Here is a 21,324-nt window from a genome sequence, read left to right on the forward strand (position 1 = left end):
TTTGGCATAAGCTTCGCACATTGTTTGATAGCTTCTAAGTCTGTGTGCTTGTCACCAATCAAGAATACTTATAATCAACAAACAAAATCACTACTTATGCAACTTCTCTTGCAAGAACTTATTTATGTAATATGTCAAGGACAAAGTGTATTTTACCATAATTGCGGAGTCGCCTCTCAAGATGTCCGCTAGCTTCAGGCTCTAGCAGCGTTCTCTCGAACAGTGATGCACCCATCTCACTACTGCCCCACCAGGACGACAATGACGTCACACCACCACCGTTCAGAACTGTTACTGTTTTTTGAAATTATGAGACCTTCCGTAGATAGCTCAAGGCGAGACCCTTTCAGAATGATCTCTGCCAGAATTTTACGACTATCCAAACTATTAAATCTCTAACAATATCAGGCTCTACTTTGCCTCTGTCTCTTTATCTCACTCTGGACTCATCCACCCACTTGGAAAGTAGGAGTGTCTGCTGCGGTAAACTACACAGTTCGTACCGATCCGCTAGCCTTCGAACGTTTTAGAAGCTGTGGCTTCGCCTGCACCCATATGACTTGCTTTTCTCGACTAACGCCGCCTCACTCTTCGACCATGGTGGAACCCGCTCGCTTCTGTAGCTCGTGAACTAAAATCGATCAGCTGAATGAAAGCTTCAATATGTCATGATTCGCTGCTCGGATTACGCTGCGCTTGTTGTAAGAAAATTCTCTATACGACTAGATATGTTACATTTTCTCAGTTCTTCTTTACACTGTTGTGACAAAAGTCGTGGGATAGCAATATGCACATATACAGATGGTGTTGGTATCGCCTACACTAGGTATAAAAAGATATTACATTGGCGGAGCTGTCATTTGTATCCAGGCGATTCAAGTGGAAAGGTTTCCGAAGATATATTGGCCGCACGACGAGAATTAACAGACTTTGAAAGCAGATTGGTAGTTGGAGCTAGATGTCTGGAACATGCCATTTCAGATATAGTTAGGGGATTCAGGTTTCCGAGATCCAAAATGTCAAGAGCGAGCCGAAACACCAAATTTCATTCATTATCTCTCACCACACACAACGCAGTGGCCCACGGCCTTCACTTGACGACCGAGAGCAGCGGCGTTTGCGCAGACTTGTCTGTGCTAAAAAACAAACAACAATGCTTGAAATAATCTCAGCAATCAATGTGGAAAGTACTACGGCAGTATCCGTTAGGAGAGTGCGCGACATTTGGCGTTAATGGGCTATGGCGGATAAGAATGCCTTTGCTGACAGCACGATATGACCTGCTGTGCCCCTGCTGGGCTCTTGACCAATCGGTTGGACCCAAGACGACTGGAAAACCGAGGCCTGGTTCGATGAGTCTCGATTTAAGTTGCTAAGAGCTGATGCTAGAGTTCGAGTGTGGTGCAGACCCCACGAAGGTTCAAATGGTTCAAATGGCTCTGAGCACTATGGGACTTAACATCTATGGTCATCAGTCCCCTAGAACTTAGAACTACTTAAACCTAAGGACAGCACACAACACCCAGCCATCACGAGGCAGAGAAAATCCCTGACCCCGCCGGGAATCGAACCCGGGCGTGGGAAGCGAGAACGCTACCGCACGACCACGAGATGCGGGCCCCCACGAAGGTACGGTCCAAAGTTGTCATCAAGGCACTGTGCAAGCTGGTGGTGTCTTCGTAATTGGCTGCGTTTACATGACCGGTATTGGCGTCTGACATAGACTTACGATTCAGCTGCCTAGTTTGTGACGCCCGTGGGATGGTACCGATATGTGATACTACCGAGTTGTACTACGTTATACACCAGCTCCCTGAGCGGCAGGAATCGATGGGTTATTTTTATTCTTATTATCATTAACAGAATTTATGTATTCTTCGTCGAGAATTAGTGCCGATCAGTTAGCCATCTACATAATTTTTAGGCAGAAAGATGCTGTCCCTGGCTTAAAACAATCTTAGATGAAGTAAATGAAGAAATCTGAATGTAGGACATCTGTCATTGTGCGAAACAATTTCTAGTTATTGATCATTTTCTCCAGTGATACTGATGAATATATTTAAAAAGCGTAAGGAAAACATGAACAATAAACCTGGTGAGTTCAAATAAGACTCCTCGGCTAAATTATTTTCTATCATCCCATATATTTCTCTATGTTTACAAGTGAGGGACTTCGCCGTCTAGTATCGACATACGTTTAGGAGGTAGTCAATCAATGTTTCAATAAAAATATGTTACAATACTAACAGTATAGGTCAAGAAACTTCTTATCAGGTGGAATCGAAATTGACTATTAATAAAATAGTCCGGGTTATTATGCCGTGGTTGGGTGGACTTTTCATGATAACCCAGCGTTTCGTCCTCATCTGCGAAAGACGTTTTCAAGGATTATCGTAACTTCTTTGGCTGTCCGATTCACACTCTGACAATGGCAATCTACGTTGTGAATCGGACATACAAAGAAGCTACGATACCCCTTGTAAATGTCCTCCGCAGATGAGAATGAAACGTTTGGTTTTAATGGAAAATCCGTCCCACCACGTCATAATAACCCGGAATATTTTACAAACTGTGACATTTCCAGCCGTGAAAGTTTACATTTTACAACGAGAAATGAAATTTTAAAAAAATTTTCTGTCTCATGTGTCTCAGATGGTCTAACTCTGTCAGCATTGTTTTAACGCAAGCCAGCATGGATTTAACGCAAGATGAGTAGCACAAGATGGTGTGGTTGTCTGTGCCACCAAACAGTTCGTATGGCTTGCCTTAAAATTATGAGTATACGTCAAAAAGTGGCTTCAATATCGTCGAGCGACGTTGTGCCTGAGATACAGAAGTTGCAACTTAGTTCTCTGCAGTGATTGTTGAGTATATCCCTTAATCGTCGCTTCTGGTAATAACATTATACCTGTACTTGCGCGTTCACTTCAATACTGAAAAGTACCTTTAGTTTGTGGATTACTCGGTTGTGCGGCAGTCGTGTCCGAACTTCTGAGCTCTCTTCCCGAGTCTCTATGAGTTCCTCAATATTGATGTTTAAATATGGTGACGTAGTCTGACATAAATACTGTTAGCGAAATTTTAGTGTGAAATAAGAAACACACCAGGCACTGTTCCGAACTATTCCGGACAGCTTAATATATTGCCATTTAGGACTACTCCACAGCAAAAAACAGTCTTGTTTTCTATATTCCTTTTGGCAAACTGTGTAAACACCGTACCTTTATGTCTCGCAATGGGATCTATACTCCGCAGGATAGGTGATACATTTAAAAAAGCCTCAGCATTTTCTTCTTTTTTATAACTACTTATATTATTTGCTTTCAGCAAATATATGATAATATGCACATGATACTGGATAACGTTTATGTGGTTGAAGCTGATCAGTAATGACGAATAAAACATTTTACTTAAATATCAGGCAGCTTTTTGATCACAAATGTAAATGAGCGAACACCGTTATAAAATCACTAATTCCGAGAAAAGAACTGAAAATCTTCCGCTTTTACTCCAGTACTGAACTTTACTAGAGGATACTCTTACTCCTGTCGTCGTTTGAGACTTTCGAAGAACTTGTTAGCTGATTCCAGCAAAAAGAAACACATAACTATCTAACTTCTCTCCATACACAGGATAGAGAACACAGCTGTTGTAAGATTGCGTGGGTTTGTGTTACTCTTTACTTCTCCTGCCGATAAACATTTCGTAATACTGATAGGAACTGAAGCAGTATCGAATAGTAAAAGAGTGAAAAGAGAGCCAATACACGGCTAGGCTATGCTACGACGGCGACGAGATAGAAAGGCCAGAGTTACATAAATATTTACCAAACTGAAACTGTGCCCTTATTCTCCCTATTTTATGGACGTAAATAAAACTAAACGTTCCTGACATGGACTAGACACGTTCTAGACGAAACCAGCAGGTTCACAGTTAGGTATAGACATCGTATTACTCATCGCATAAGACACCTACCTTTTTTGCTACGAAATATTCCTAATAAATACAGCATGAACGTAAATAGTTTCGCATACATGACAGAATAAGATACCCAATTATAAGAATGAGCTTTTTTGCAAGCATATATCTGGTACAAACTTTTGTCATATTGCTGTTGTGTATTGCCAGATAATCTGAAAAAAAAGTAATCAGTTCGTCGGTACACGTTGCCAATAAAAAGGAGTATCAGAGCGGACCGGCCGTTATCGATTATTCATTTTTTTAATGAAGTTATTCCTCCGGATGCAGCGGTGAGCGCTCATAATATGCGCGAAAGGGAGACTGGAAAGACTGACAAAACTGAAGCGCGAAACGCAATTACGCGCGGCGAGCTCGCTGTTAATTTGTTTCGCAGCCGGTTAAACAAACGACTAACGCAGCAGCGCAGACGTACATTCTGGGCATTAAAGCCGCTGCCGCATCGAGACTTAAGCGCTCTCCCCACACAGCGCGAACTAGTGTCAGAGTTGGTTGCAACTGAACAGACATTAACAGTCCTAGACGTGGCCGCGATATCTCTCCAAATACGTATCACCCATCTCCGATCGTCTTTAATGGCTGCAGAAATGTTGCTAATAACTACAGTTCCAGTAGCTGGACCGCTAGGAATCTGGAAAAACTGCACCTCACAGTACGAAACTAGGTAAAAGGCACCTACACCCACCCTTGTTGCCTATGTACATTAAAGAACGATAACATAGGATCGAGTTTTCTTTTCTTTGTCTTGTTTTATCTTCATCCATTCCCCTCTTTCTTGTCGAAAACACGCTGCCGACAGCAGTGTCAAATACCGATCAGTTTAAAAAAATGTTGAATGAGTTCCTGCACGATGCCGCCTGTGTTATATTCCTTTGTAGTCCTCTCCACATGTTCTAGTGATGTACTGTGTGTCGTTACGATTAGCTGTTAGTAATAATTGAAATATAGTTCCTTTATATTCGTGACCGAATTCAGGAATGGACAATGATGCAGAGTAGAAGCTTGAACAGAAGAAAGTGACAGTTGTATGTAGCCAGGGTAAAGGCGAGTATGTTAGGAAATAGCCGAAATGATGTATTATGCCATTGCTCGTATGACAAATCCAGACAACTTATTCCTCTGCAGTTATTGCTTTTTTTTATCTCCTTTTTTTACAAAATGATGTCAATCTAGCAATCTTCCAGGCTTTGGGGGTGCTATTGCTCTTACAACATTCGCTTAAGAGATAAGGCAATAGTAGATGTAGTATCACTCTTCCATATTTTAGCAATTCAGCATTAATACCATCTCTTTCTGTCACTTTTGTCTTCTCAGGTGATGTTAAGGCAGACTGTTATTTCATCAGACTGTATTTCATCTAATCCTTTCTCATCTACTGGTTCGATTTCAGTTTCTTCTGCTGTATCATCATACCATAGTCCTTTGTATTAGTTTACCCACTGTTCCTCTTCGATATTGTTTATCTGTATCTTCTCTTTTTGTGTTGTTTTTTAAGATCTTAAATTATTTTAGGCCATTTGCTGTCTTCCATGAACATCATTCTCTATATTAGAAATAAATCTATTCCAGTGTTCTTTGTGTGCTTTTCCTACTACATATATATCAATATTTCTTCTCTCGTTATAGTACTGCTGCTTTTCAGCTGTGGGGTTACTTAAGTATTATATACAGAGTGTCCCATTTATCTTGACCAGCCTAAATAACTGTTTGTCCAGATGAAAATTAGAAAATGTTTCAAGCAAATGTTCTTTAGCCGTCAGGGGGACATCAATCAGCATGATTTCCTTCGTTGTAGCTTTGTTTCTTACAAAGATATGAACAGTGGTATGACTTTTTTAAATGGCACCCTGTATTTTTTATTCGGTAATTCATTTCCTCTCCTAAACACCTATTCAAAAATGTATCACAGTGTACCATTCACTGAAACACAACGTTATTAATTACATAACACAACGTTGGCTTTGAGCCTGGGATCACAAACTCGTCCAATTGCTGGAGTTGTCAGAAAACAAATGAAAACCAAGTAGAAACATAACACTCTGACTCTCCTGTACCATATCCTAGGTGTTGAACACTCAAAGGTGCTCAAGGTGGTGACCCTGGACACGGATACACTGGTGCACTCGTTGAATGAAAGAATTATATACTGCTTCCAGTGTTGCCTGCTGAAGAGAATTACAAGCAAGTACGATACGTTCTCCTCTGGAGTTGTCGGAATATGGCGATAGACAACGTCTGTAATGCATCGCCAAAGAAAAAAGTCCGTAGTATTTGAATCAGGAGACCTACCAGGCCAAGTAACTGTTCCCCCTCGACCAATTCATCTGGCAGGATACCTTCGGTTCAGAACACGACCTGAACGCAAGGCTTTATGTGCTGGACATCCATCGTGTTGATACCACATAAGCATTCTGGTTCTTAGCGGCACTTCATCCAGAAGAGGAGGAAGAATTCTTCTGACAAGGGAACCTCCCCATCGCACCCCCCTCAGATTTAGTTATAAGTTGGCACAGTGGATAGGCCTTGAAAAACTGAACACAGATCAATTGAGAAAACAGGAAGACGTTGTGTGGAACTGCGAAAAAATAAGCAAAATATACTAACTGAGTAGTTCATGGGAACATATGCAACATCAAGGACGGTAGGATCGCAGCAGCGCCATGGTCTCGTGGTAACGTGAGCAGCTGCGGAACGAGAGGTCCTTGGTTCAAATCTCCCAATGAGTGAAAATTTTTTTTTTTTTTTTTTCAGTTTATGTGACAAACTCTTATGTTTTCATCACTTTCTTGGGAGTGATTATCACATCCACAAGAAAACCTAAATCGGGCAAGGTAGAAGAATCGCCAAGTGTACAAGTTAGGTGGGTCGACAACATATTCCTGTCATGTGGTGCACATGCCGTCACCAGCGTCGTATAGAATATATCAGATGTGTTTTCCTGTGGAGGAATCGGTTTACCTATGACCTTGCGATCAAATGTTTTCGGTTCCCATTGGAGAGGCACGTGCTTTCGTCTACTAATCGCACGGTTTTGCGATGCGGTCGCAAAACACAGACACTAAACTTATTACAGTGAACAGAGACGTCAATGAACGAACGGACAGATAATAACTATGCAAAAATAAATAAAGTGAAATTTTCACTCCAGGGAGGACTTGAACCAAGGACCTTTCGTTCTGCAGCTGCTCACGGTACCACGGGACCACGGCGCTCCTGAGCTCACATTGTGTATGATGTTGCCTATGTGGCCCATGGACTACTCAGTTTGTATATTTTGCTTATTTTTTCACGGTTCCACACAACTTCTTCCTGTTTTCTCAATTGATCTGTGTTCAGTTTATCAAGGCCTATCCACTGTGCCAACTTATAACCAAATCTGAGGGGGGTGCGATGGGGAGGTTCCCTTGTGAGGAAGTTGGCATACGCTGTGCCGTTTAGACTACCATTGATGAAATAAGGGACAATAATTGTAGTACCAAGCATCCCACACCAGACGTTAACTGACCATTGACGCTGATGTTCCACCTGTCTAAGACATAGAGGGTTAAGACCAATAACGCATGTTCCTTGTATTTACCTGTCCTTTGTTTGTGAAGGAACATTCATCGGTAAATAGCACATTGGAGAAGAAGTTCGGGGTGGCGAGGATTTGCTGCTGTGCCCACTGACAGAACTGTACACGATTCTGGAAGTCATTCCCATGCAATTCTTGATGCACGTGTACATGGTAAGGATGGAACCAGTGACGTGTAAGAATACGATGTACACTGGTTTTAGGAATGTCAATCTCGTGTTCAAGCTGTCGTGTGCTCACATGTGGATTCATAGCAACGGAAGCGAGAACAGTAACTTCGGCAGCTTCATCTGTGCGATTGCTACGACGATTGTGTCGTCGTGGGTTGAAACTTCCCGTTTTCTGAAGCGTCGCTACAAGACGAGAAAACATCCTTTGGGAAGGTGGGTTCTTGTCAGGATATAGCTCTCTGTACAGTTCCGCTGCCTGCGTAGCATTTCCCCTAACTTCAACAACAATAACAATAAAAGAAACGTTATGTTGATGCAGTTTATAGGAAGAAGAGCCTTTACTGTATGCCTACTCTACACAACAGTATTTAAAAGGACTAAACTGCTGTACTAAATGTACCCGTAGAAAAGAAAACAGAATTGCAATTGCCGGCCGAAGTGGCCGAGCGGTTCAGGGCGCTTCAGTCTGGAACCGCGCGACCGCTACGGTCGCAGGTTCGAGTTCTGCCTCGGGCATGGATGTGTGTGATGTCCTTAGGTTAGTTAGGTTTAAGTAGTTCTAAGTTCTAGGGGACTGATGACCTCAGATGTTAAGTCCCATAGTGCTCAGAGCTATTTGAACCATTTTTTAGAATTGCAATTACTGTTCTGCTAACTTACATTCCACATAGATGAGTAGCATTTCTACATTCTCTTCGTTGGTGTACATTCTACTCACACAACTCTTCAACTAATGATTGACGGAATGGCGGGTGTGCGTTCTACTTATGTTTACATTTGTCCTCCGTCAACGTCAGCACGTGGATGTGTTCCATTACCCCGAGTACCTGCACTAAGCGCTGGTAGCGTCAATGTCAGTGTTGTGTTATGTAATTAATAACGCTGTGTTTCAGTGAATGGTACACTGTGATACATTTTTGAAGAGGTCTTTAGGAGACGAAATAAATTACCGAATAAAAAATACATGGTGCCATTTAAAAAAGTGGAGGACCAGGATTTTCTTTCGAGGTTATCTCCCCAGCCACACTCCAGAGGTTATTAGTTAGGGTATCGCAAGGTTTGAAGTCTAAAATTTGTGTGGTACATTTGGACGATATCATCATATTTCCAAAGGATATGCCAGAATGTGTAACTCTTGGAGGATGCTTTCAGTAGGCTGTGGTCTGCGCATCTGATGCTTAGCATAGGGAAGTGCCCTTTTGCACAAACACAGGTAAACTACCTTGGACCTGTGATTAGCAGGAAACATGTTCAAACCTATCATTGCCTAACAGAAGCGATATGGAACCTTGCATCGCCATAAACCACAAAACAAATACAGTCATTGTTAGGTTAATGAAGTTATTATCACAAATTCATGAAGAGTTTTGTGCAGCTGCAGAACCCTTGTATTGATTGTTGATAAAGGATAGGAAATTCCAGTGGTGAGCAGAATGTCACTCAGCATTTGAAGCATTAGTGTCTGATCCACTAATGGTCTTTCCCGAGATGAAATTTATCCTCTCATTTTACACCAGAAATGAGGCAGTTGGTGGTATTTTGAGCCAGAATATCGATGGACGGTAATATCCAGCCAACTAAAGAAAGCTGAGCATAATTCCTCCTTCATGTAAAAGGAAATGTTGGCAGTGATATACGGAATAGCATACCTTCGTTGTTATTTATACAGACGGAGGTTTAATCTTGTCACAGACCACACATCATTAAAATGGCTGTTGGGGCTGAAAGATCCATTGAATATTTTAACGAGATGGCCACTCAAACACAGCGATTTTGATTATGAGGCGATCTGTAAACTAGGTAGAAAGCACACGACTGTAAATTCATTTACTTGGAGGACCGCACTGCTGAACGTGCTGGGCAAAAGTGTAAGACAGTGGCAGAGGGTGCAAGTGGCCAACGAAGTCTGTCAGGCATTCAGGTTACGTCTACAGTTTGTGACACATGAGGGCTTATGCTGCGGAAACGACGAATAACGGTCTGTGACTAGTAGGTCCAGAGCTGTCAAGGACGAAATTTTGTAACAAGCACATGACCATGTGTTTTCAGGTCACAGAGAATGCTGGATGATGGAGCGGAAAGGTTCTGACGGAGAACAAGAACGTGGTGTCAAGCAATATGTGATGGACTGTGTGCCTTATGCACAAAGAGCTGATATCAGTCATCAAAAAATCTCTTTACAAAGACTACCAGACAGTAACTAACACAACTCAAAATCCTTGGACTAAGAACTGTAAAATTAGTACAGCTTGTAAAAACGGAAATAAAGACAATGTAGCGTACATGTAAACAGGGTTTAGTAAACAAAAACTTAAGAATATAGGTAGAGAATTACAAGAAAAGAGAGATTCACATAAGGCAGCTAACACGAGTTGTTTGGAGCAATGGGTACAATGTACAATTATGTAAACAGATGCGTGAGATTGTGGCAGACGATAGACAAAGGCATGTACATGTTTGAACTGTTTTAAAAGAAGTTTTACCAGTCAGGCTCAGAACAGAGAAGACTAGCTCTGGGCCAGTGTACCAAACGGAATGTCAACAAGGCATACGACCAACGTAACATATTTCAGGGTATAAACTGAACAGTGCCACACAACCTTGTAGCGAGAAAGACAGAAACGCAAACATTGCCGCGCTGCATAACAAGGCACTGTGAAGTAACACCATGCAACATCAACGACAGGGCGCTGCTGCAAAGTCAAACGAAGGCATAAAGACCCACGTTCGGTGACACAGAATAATTACTGGATTACCACAGCAAGGAAAATAGTGCTGAAGGGACCGATAAACGAGGGCAAATGTGCTCATGTACCCAGACCCACTAAATCATAGGTGCGGACTCACCCCTTTAAAAAACGAAGCTTTCGGAGTTCAAAGACAAATTCAGTCATGCTAATATTCTGTCCGTGTCGCTAGAACCAGAGAGGCGACAGTCTATTGAGTTTAGTGAAACCATGACAAGCTGATCAGTTATGGCCTGCCGGCACCCTGGTTGCTGACTTCAGTGTTGAAATGCACCTGTGGTCTGCCATTGCTGCCACTACCTACGGTACACCAGGATGAGAATAATGGTGGCCAGCCAGCCCTCCTAAATTAATGGCCATTCCGGAGGATCTGCAAGGTGCACACTGACCAGGCATGGAACGTTAGCGCAGCCTCCTGATCGGCTCGTGAGTGTCTACTGCAGTCTTGGTCAATCCACTATGAGTGACGGGCCTAGCCTTCACTAAAGTTGTCATCCTGAGCCACATTTAGCAATCTCCACCTGAGAGCGCAACAAGCTGTCTTCGTGAGCGCTGAGGTGGGAGCCACTTTGTATCGCACAACTTTCGGCGGGCGACACCTCGTCATCCCTTTGCTGCCACCAGCACTGCATGCAACTGTGGAACGACCTGCAGAGCGATGTCATATCTCTCAGACGAGCCATCAGCACTTCTTTATGGCATGTGTTTAAGCCCAGATGACAACCACTGCTGTGAAGATATAACTCTATAATCTCAACACGAGAAATAAATGTTATTGTATATATCACTGTGTCACTGACGCCTCCGGGCATAAACTGAATCACTCACATACGCTTCGTACTCAGCTTACTGTTCACAAGGCGATCCCAGCTTTCCAGTTGCTACACAGTATTATTGTTTTCAATTCCAAATTTATAACGGACAATTTTCTCCTGAAAAACTGAACAGTTCGTGCAGCATCTGACAGCGAGAGGTTCATAGCTTGTGCTGTAGTTGCTATAAGGATACACTGCCTCTTGTTAAGTTTGAATCCAACGTTTCTCCTGAGTAGAATTTCCAGGTTTCCCCAGATTTGGCCTAGTCTGGAGGGCGTAAGGGGGCCTACTGGAGGAGTTTTTATATACGAGGGCGGTTCAGAAAGTAACCTCCGATTGGTCACAGTGCGGGTTGTGGGGGGAGTAGCGACGCCATCTGTGCGTTCACGCACTCAACAGGTCAGTCGGCACCAAGCCGTGGTCGAGTGAACGTCGTACCTGCGCTGGTTTAGTTTTTGTGGCAGTTTGAAATGTGTGCTGCAATAGAAAACCCCGCCAAATTTGAAGTGCGTGCTGTCATAAGGTTTTTTACAGCCAAAGGATATTCTGCAGCAGCTATTCAACGTGAGCTTTGTGCCGTGTACGGACCAAGAGTTATGAGTGAAGGAGTTGTCCGTGAATGGGTACGTTTATTTAAAAGTGGACGAGAAAACGTTCATGATGAAGAAAGGAGTGGTAGACCATCATTGGTGACTGACGAACTCGTTCAGACAATTGATGCAAAAGTTCGTGAAAATCGACGTTTCTCAATGTCGGAGTTGTCTACTGGTTTTCCACAGATTTCTAAGACTCTCTTGTACGAGATAGTGACAGCAAGATTGGGTTACCGTAAGTTCTGTGCACGATGGGTGCCCAAAATTCTTACCGACCACCACAAAACTCAAAGAATGGCCTCTGCATTAGACTTTCTGTCACGTTATGAGGACGAAGGGAACCATTGTTAAACAGAATCGTGACCGGTGACGAAACCTGGATTAAGTACGTGAACCCTGAGACAAAAGAACAATCAAAGATGTGGGCACATTCAAATACGCCTACCAAACCAAGAAAAGCCTCTCAAGATTTTTCTGCCAGAAAACTGATGGCAATGGTATTTTGGGATGCCAAAGGGGTGTTGTTGGTTGAATTCATGGAACGTGGTACGACCATTAATCAAGATGTGTACTGTGAAACAATAAAAAAGTTACGATGGGCTATACAGAACAAACGCCGTGGTATGCTGACTTCCGGTATCGTTTTTTTGCACGATAACGCCCGTCCTCACTCTGCTCGCAGAGTCCTTCAAGTGGGACGTTATCACCATCCACCTTACAGCCCAGACCTGGCGCCAAGTGATTATCACCTCTTCATGCATTTGAAGAAATGGCTCGGGTCACAGCGGTTTGATGACGACGAAGAGCTCAAAGATGCGGTCACAGGCTGGCTCCAGGCACAAGCGGGTGATTTTTATGCAGAAGGAATTTCAAAGCTTGTGAAGAGATACGATAAGTGCCTCAATCGCTATGGAGACTATGTAGAAAAATAGTGCAAAGATGTAGTTGTAAGATGTATATATTAAAATATTTTTATTTAACTTGGTGTATTTTTTTAAATCAACCGGAGGTTACTTTCTGAACGGCCCTCGTAGGTGCCTGGGGTAAACCCTGACCTTTTTCTGTGTCTGGAGAAATTCGTTTGACTATAAAAAAAAATAGATTTTAATAAACCTTAGGCAAAATTCACTAAATGAAGACTGATGCTCAGGTAGTTTCTTTTGTTTTATATTAAAAACCAACATATCGTCGACGGATTGTATGCATATTAGAAAATAATCCGGTTTGAACTATATGTCTGGGGTTTTCAAAGTCTTTGTTCTTAAGTTACATATTGCCTCGAGCTGAAATGAAGAGATGACCGAAATTAGTAGTGGACAACTCCTCTCAGATCACAAAAGAATTCAGGTCTAGGTTCATTTATTTCGTTATAAATACACATATCTCGTACCACCTACGAAGAAAGAATTTGTATCATAAAGATGCTCGTATGGGCTTGGAGAACTCTTCAACTTTCTCCCTCATTGCCAGCCAATACCGAGTATCACTGTGAGTTACCAAGGAAATTATGTTCACAACAGGAGAGTTGAACGTGTAAAATGTACAAATGTACGAGGGATACCCAAAAAGCCACAATTATTTTTTTTAAAACTATATATTTTCAAATAGTTTACAAAACACCTGTATCCCCTTGAAAATGCTCTCCATTAAAGCTAATACGTTTGTTCCACCAGTGCTTCCATTGTTCGTAACATTTTTTGTAGTCATCTTTAAAAATGGCTAACAGCTCCTCCCTCGTTCTTCTCTTGACTTCTTATGTTGACCAGTCTGTGTCCTCTCACGCCCCTTTTCATGCATGGAAACATGAAAAAGTCGCATGGAGCCAGGTCAAGGGGCTTGTGCCAGCGGAACTACGCCATTTTTAGCCGAAAACTATCTAACAGAGATGGCTGTGTGTGCAGGTGCGTTGTCATGGAGGAAGAACCAGTCTCCTGCCTGCTACAAATCTTGTCTTTTTTGATGAACAGTGTTGCGCAATCTTCTTAAAAGTTTCAGATAAAATGTTTGATTGACCTCTGATCTAGGGGAACAAACTGTGGATGACCTATGCCCTTGGCATCAAAAAATCAAACTGTCATTGTTTTGATGTTTGATTTGACTTGTCGACATTTTTTGGACAGGGTGACGATGACGTCTATCATTGGTTTTACTGTTGCTCTGTTTCTGCCTTGTAATCATAGCACCATGACTCATCAACAGAAATGGCCTTTGACAGAAAATCTTTATCAGTTTGAAGCTGTTGTTTCGGAGCAATTGTTGGTCAGAACGCGAGGAACAAACTTGGCAGCAAACCTTTTCATTCTCAAATCTTCTATTAAAATTCGCTGATCCGAGCTCCAAGATAACCCACTAATTTATGGCAGTTGATCAATTGTCTATCGACGGTCTGTGAGCAGAAGCTCTCGACTTTTTCAGTATTTTCGTCCAGAACGAGGTTTATCATCAATCGACATGCCGCCATTTTTAAATCGAGCAGACCACACGTACATTCGAGTCTTTCCCATAGCATCATCTTGGTAAGCTGTTTTCAACATTAAAACAGTTTCAGCAGCATTTTTACCGAAAAGAAAACGAAATTTCTCAACTTCACGCTGTTCACTTATACTTCGCATCATTAACAACGAATCAAGAGCAAAACAGCACTAGCAAAAACATTCACTGCAGATGAACAGAACAAGCCAGGTCGACAACACAGGCGGCACTGAACTGGCAAACGGTTGCGTTATACAAGCCTAACGGCAGAAATGCGTACTACACAAGCTCCACCCACGCCAATGTCATTCCGTTTTCTTTTTTTTTTTTTTTTTTGGGTGGGGGGAGGGGGGGTATCCTCTCCTACTATGGACGAGGTGGGTAAATGCGGGAGAGGGAAGAGGGGAGGGAAAGAGTAATGTTAAACGAAGTTCGACCACAGCCTTATATATAGGGTGGTCCATTGATCGTGACTAGGCCAAATATCTCACGAAATAAGCGTCAAACGAAAAAACTACAAAGAATGAAACTTGTCTAGCTTGAAGGGGGAAACCAGATGGCGCTATGGTTGGCCGCTAGATGGCGCTGCCATAGGTCAAACGGATATCAGCTGCGTTTTTTTAAAATAGGAACCCCCATTTTTATTACATATTCTTGTAGTACGTAAAGAAATATGAATGTTTTAGTTGGATCACTTTTTTCGCTTTGCGATAGATGGCGCTGTAATAGTCACAAACATATGGCTCACAATTTTCGACGAACAGTTGGTAACACGCAGGTTTTTTAAATTAAAATAGAGAACGTAGGTACGTTTGAACATTTTATTTCGGTTGTTCCAATGTGATACATGTAGCTTTGTGAACTTATCATTTCTGAGAACGCATGCTGTTACAGCGTGGTTACCTGTAAATACCACATTAATGCAATAAATGCTCAAAACTATGTCCGTCAACCTCAATGCATTTGGCAATACGTATGACGACATTCCTCTCAACAGCGAGTAGTTCGCCTTCCGTAATGTTCGCGCATGCATTGATAATGCGCTGACGCAGGTTGTCAGGCGTTGTCGGTGGATCACGATAGCAAATATATTTCAACTTTCCCCACAGAAAGAAATCCGGGGACGTCAGATCCGGTGAACGTGTGGGTCATGGTATGGTGCTTCGACGACCAATCCACCTGTCATGAAATATGCTATTCAATACCGCTTCAACCGCACGCGAGCTATGTGCCGGACATCCATCATGCTGGAAGTAAATCGCCATTCTGTCATGCAGTGTGTAAGTAGGCTGTTTATGTTTTCTTATTGGCAACGTTACGTAGCAGTCTGTGGCTGCTTTGCATTGTTGTAATACTCGCCATTGTAGTGTTAGGCAGCTGGATGTGAACAGCGCGTAGCGTTGCGCAGTTGGAGGTGAGCCGCCAGCAGTGGTGTCTAACTTTTGAAGATTTTGTTCCATTGTGTCTAACTTTTTAAGATTTTGTTCCACTGTGTCTAACTTTTGAAGCTTTTGCTGTGTTTGTCTCTGATTTTGTTCCATTGTGTCTAACTGTTGCTGTGTTTGTCTCTGATTTTGTTCCATTGTGTCTAACTTTTGAAGCCTTTGTCCCATTTGTCTCTGATTTTGTTCCATTTGTTGCATTAATTGCAATAGTAATGTATTAGTGTCTGGAATCTGTTTCTCTATGCTTTTTGGCAGTGCATTTTCACCGGCAACATTCACACTTTGACAAGCAGAAAATGTGTCTTGACTCATTTGAGAAAACGGTGAGGACCCAAAACCTAAGTCTACAGTATTTGCAATATTGTGTTCTGTCATTTCGGATTCCTGAGGCGAGCTATTGCCGACCGATCGATCGCTAATGCTTCCTTATTCACTACCTGTTTCACTGTCTACACCATTATTTGCCCCCCGCTCCATTTCCCTATGCACAATTACCAAATTACTACTTCGAATGTCTGTTAATTCACTACACAGTGGTGCTGATAAGCTACGCTCGTCGTCACTATTATTTCTCAGTTTACTTTGGAGCCTAGTGTTACGTTTTTCACACGCCATTATTGTCACAATATTTCACACGATAACACATAAAAGCACAATTTGAAGAGCAAAAATAAGAGAACACATTAACACAGCACTGAAAATAATATGTAGTTAATTGCAAGCGCAGCTGCGAAATACTTGGTGCAAATCTACATGCATGCCACAACTGTTTTACTGTACAACAATGAAAGGCTGCAACTATAAAGGAGATTCTCTCTACAATTACGCGCTAGCAATAAACAATAGCTACACTAATTACACAAACTACCAGAAAAAAATCAGAAGATTCCAGTAAGGTGTCCTAGGCTAAGGGTCGACATATGAAACGTCCCCTTAGAACAATTTATACAGGACTGTGCTTAAACTGACACACAATATTTTTAGCGCAACGCAATCTGACTTTCAAAAATCCCTGCAAAAGAATGGCCCTGAGTAACATTAAACTATACCTTTCAGAAATCACTTACCTCACAAAAATCTTCATTACTCGAACTACTGCAGTACAGCGAGCGCCACTACTGCCAGCTAAATAAAAGATTCAAACTACGGAAGGCACTAACTACTGATAGGGATAGTTAGCAAATGAAAGATATTAATAGAGAACAAACAATGTATTTACCTTAATATCATCATATATCTAGCAGTTCATGACAAATTACAAAACTCCGCCATCTCTCTCCCCACATCCACCACTGCTGGCGGCTCACCTCCAACTGCGCAACGCTACGCGCTGTTCACATCCAGCTGCCTAACACTACAATGGCGAGTATTACAACAATGCAAAGCAGCCACAGACTGCTACGTAACGTTTCCAATAAGAAAACATAAACAGCCTACTTACAAGTGAAACATCTTGTAGTAACATCGGTAGAACATTACGTAGGAAATCAGCATACATTGCACCATTTAGATTGCCATCGATAAAATGGGGGCCAATTATCCTTCCTCCCATAATGCCGTATCATACATTAACCCTAGGTCGCTGTTGTCTCACTTGTCGCAGCCATCGTGAATTTTCCGTTGCCCAATAGTGCATATTATGCCGGTTTACGTTACCGCTGTTGGTGAATGACGCTTCGTCGCTAAATAGAACGCGTGCACAAAATCTGTCATCGTCCCGTAATTTCTCTTGTACCCAGTGGCAGAACTGTACACGACGTTCAAAGTCGTCGCCATGCAATTCATGGTGCATAGGAATACTGTACGGGTGCAATCGATGGTGATGTAGCATTCTCAACACCGACGTTTTTTAAATTCCCGATTCTCGCGAATTTTTCTGCTACTGATGTGCGGATTAGCCGCGACAGCACCTAAAACACCTAGTTGGGCATCATCATTTTGTTGCAGGTCGTGTTTGACGTATCACATGTGGCTGAACACTTCCTGTTTTCTTAAATAACGTAACTGTCCGGCGAACGGTCCGGACACTTGGATGATGTCGTCCGGGATACCGAGCAGCATACATACCACACGCCCGTTGGGCATTTTGATCACAATAGCCATACATCAACACGATATCGACCTTTTCCGCAATTGGTAAACGGTCCATTTTACACGGGTAATGTATCACGAAGGAAATACCGTCCGCACTGGCGGAATGTTACGTGATACCGCGTAGTTTTACGTTTTTGACTATTACAGTGCCATCTACCACAAAGCGAAAAATAAGGTCCAACTAAAACATTCATATTTCTTTACGTGCTACACGAATATGTAATAAAAAATGGGGGTTCCTATTTTAAAAAACGCAGTTGATATCCGTTTGATATGGCAGCGCCATCTACATGCCAACCATAGCGCCATCTGGTTTCCCCCTTCAAGCTAGACGAGTTTCGTTCTTTGTAGTTTTTTTCGTTTGATGCATATTTCGTGAGATATTTGGCCCAGTCTTTATCAATGGACCACCCTGTATACAGTCGTGACATTCACTATTGTATAAGTTGTTACCGTCCTCCAGTTCAAGTGACACTAGCGCCCCAAGTGGCAAGATAGCCGGCTGCTCTTAACGTCATCCTAAGACTGATGTTTGTTTTTATTTTTGTTGCGTCCCAAGCTTACCGAAATAAAATATAAAATATATGAATGATTTAAAGTTTCATGTAAACACGATCAAAACTCACAAATGAAGCGACATGGGCTACGACATCTTCATGAAGAAATATTTTCCTAATTGCATATAATTACAGCTAGCCATGTCGAAAGCAGGACAACACAAGCACAAGAAGTGTCTGTGTTCCTGTCTGTTCTAATTATGATACGTACTTCCCTTGACACGCAACGTTTGTTTGCACAGAGTCTAATGATTTGCACATTCTTACACTTTACTCGAATTTCGAAGGCATGAATTTTTATATAAATACTTCTTAAAAAAAAACGACTTTGTTGAAGATACTGACGCTCGTTGCTCTGATGTAGCAACGATTGTGAACTGTGCCGGGAAACTGTTGTATAGCTTTTGACGTTTTATCACCTGTGGGAGTCTTCTCCTGAGCTATGGTTGTGGTGGTTTATTTGGTACCTTAAACAGTGTACGTACTATATTCCATTCCAGTCTTCTGTTTTCCTCATTCATAAACTGCTTCAGTTCGGAATTACAAAACTTCATGTTACTGTGTAGTAATACGACGTCTTTCTGCAAAAGGTTATGTCTTCCGATGTTTACCTGCTTTTTTCTTCTCTTAAAAAGTTGTTCTTCACTGTATGTCAGCAGTCTACAATACAGTCATACATAAACAGTCCCGTAACATGGTATTTGATTCCTATCGAGCTCGTTAGGAAACTTAAGAACTGTTACTTGTATTTGCTGCGCTATGTATGCTCCCTTTCGCAGAAACCATGTTACAAAACAAAATAAACAATACTACTCACATTCATCAAATATCGCATTCAATAGTGCATCTTACTACCCGATTGGAGTGCTGCTGTCGCAGTGTATAACAGATTTTATGGTTCAAATTGAACCGTCGTCCTCCCGAATGCAAGTCCAGTGGTATTTTTGTTCTCTACCAGAACTCTGTAGAGAATCTGCAAGCGCTTATGAACACCTGCGATGCTCTCGTTTTCCGTCAAAAGAGTCTCAGTGACAGCTCTCTGCTTGGAACGCACGTCCTTCACAGACGTCGTTTTCAAAGCTACGTACAGCACCGCCCTTATCGGAACTTCATGAAACTATAGGAGCTGAAGCGGAAATATTGCATGCTGTCCCACAACAAAAAAATGGTTCAAATGGCTCTGAGCAGTATGGGACTTAATTTCTGGGGTCATCAGTCCCCTACAACTTAGAACTACTTAAACCTAACTAACCTAAGGACATCACACACATTCATGCCCGAGGCAGGATTCGAACCTGCGACCGTAGCGGTCGTGCGGTTCCAGAATGTAGCACCTATAACCGCTCGGCTACACCGGCCGGCCAACAGATTTTAGTTGGAGCTTGTAGACTGTATATTTGACTGCAGTACGAGAATATATTAATCATTTATTTGCGTTGATTATTACATGGTAACTATTTAGTCATACATGGGATAACTATTCGCAGCGCAAACGCAAAAGACCTTCAGCATTTATTACCGGTTGCACGCTGTCATCTTTAGACGCCAACACTTTATCAAATGCAATATTTTGTTTATAATGATGATGCTTTTGCTGTATCCGGCCCTCGGGCTTTGAAGCTTCATAAGGGTGGAGAGATAAGCGGCAGCTACTGAGCAATTTTTCCTCGCTGTTGCAGGGTGGAACTGCCGAGCGCGCACCGCAACGGCAGCCTCTACCAGTGCTGCTCGGGCTTCTGCATAGATCTGCTGGAGAAGTTCGCCGAAGAGCTGGCCTTCTCGTACGAGCTGGTGCGGGTCGAGGACGGCCGCTGGGGAACCATCGAGGTGAGCCACTGCTAAGCTCCTCCTGTCCCGCCCGGCTCGCTTCTTGTATTCCTGCAGGGGCAACACTGACAGCCTGACTGTCTCGGGTGGCAAAGAGTGGTAGACCAGCAGTCATAGTGAACGATTAGCAAACAGTAGTTTGTTAATGGAGATTCTTGTTCGGCTCAGAAACATGGGACACAGTATGTACAAAGTCCCATCTCAGTGTGCATGCCCGTAACACACACACACACACACACACAGCGATGTATAATGGAGGAGTAAGTAATTATTTTCCAGAAGGTAGCATCTCATAGTTTATTTCACTGAGAAAGATATTAATTAGAAATGAGAAACAAAGTTTACAGATAATGTCAGCGACAAAAAGAGATATAAATCAATAATGAACAAAGTACGTTATAATGGTGTATATCGGGGGCCGCCAAGACTTCAGCTCGCATGCTGTACCTGGCAAGAGTGCCAAAGCGCTCAACCTCGCTTCACATTACCTGCACTCGCTGTCTAAGAGCTAGGAGCGGGAAGGGGGAAGGGGGAAAAACTGCGAACGCGCTGTATTTAAGTGGCAGGGCAGTTGCACTGCAAACAACTTGGTTTTATACTTCACATTTATCAACAACATCGATCACAAAAAACACAAATTTTCACTGTTATTTAATTATTATTGGTGTCTTGAAGACGTAATATAATTTGTATGTAGTACAAACCGCCGGCGTACTGACAGACGCAGACAATGTCACAGAGTTGGGTTGTTTGGGGAAGGAGACCAGACAGCGAGGTCATCGGTCTCATCGGATTAGGGAAGGATGGGGAAGGAAGTCCGCCGTGCCCTTTCAAAGGAACCATCCCGGCATTTGCCAGGAGCGATTTAGGGAAATCACGGAAAACCTAAATCAGGATGGCCGGACGCGGGATTGAACCGTCGTCCTCCCGAATGCGAGTCCAGTGTCTAACCACTGCGCCACCTCGATCTGTCAATGTCACAGAGTTTCGCGCTAAAGCTGCCACGTAATCGTGACTAATTTAGGTTCATAAACCAAAAACAGTCTTTCGCA

The 21,324-nt window shown here is 42.5% G+C and overlaps 1 protein-coding gene across 1 annotated transcript in view; it reads left to right on the forward strand.

Annotated features, from left to right (window-relative positions):
* Nucleotides 1-21,324, forward strand: part of LOC124606283 (glutamate receptor ionotropic, NMDA 2B-like) — a 727,746-nt gene that overhangs the window by 337,441 nt on the left and 368,981 nt on the right. The window contains exon 4 of the mRNA XM_047138265.1: nucleotides 20,125-20,272. Within this exon, the coding sequence (XP_046994221.1) occupies nucleotides 20,125-20,272 (148 nt within the window). The remainder of the gene's footprint in view (nucleotides 1-20,124; nucleotides 20,273-21,324) is intronic.

Source organism: Schistocerca americana, chromosome 3 (genome assembly GCF_021461395.2).
Source record: "Schistocerca americana isolate TAMUIC-IGC-003095 chromosome 3, iqSchAmer2.1, whole genome shotgun sequence".
Classification (NCBI taxonomy): Eukaryota; Metazoa; Arthropoda; class Insecta; order Orthoptera; family Acrididae; genus Schistocerca; species Schistocerca americana.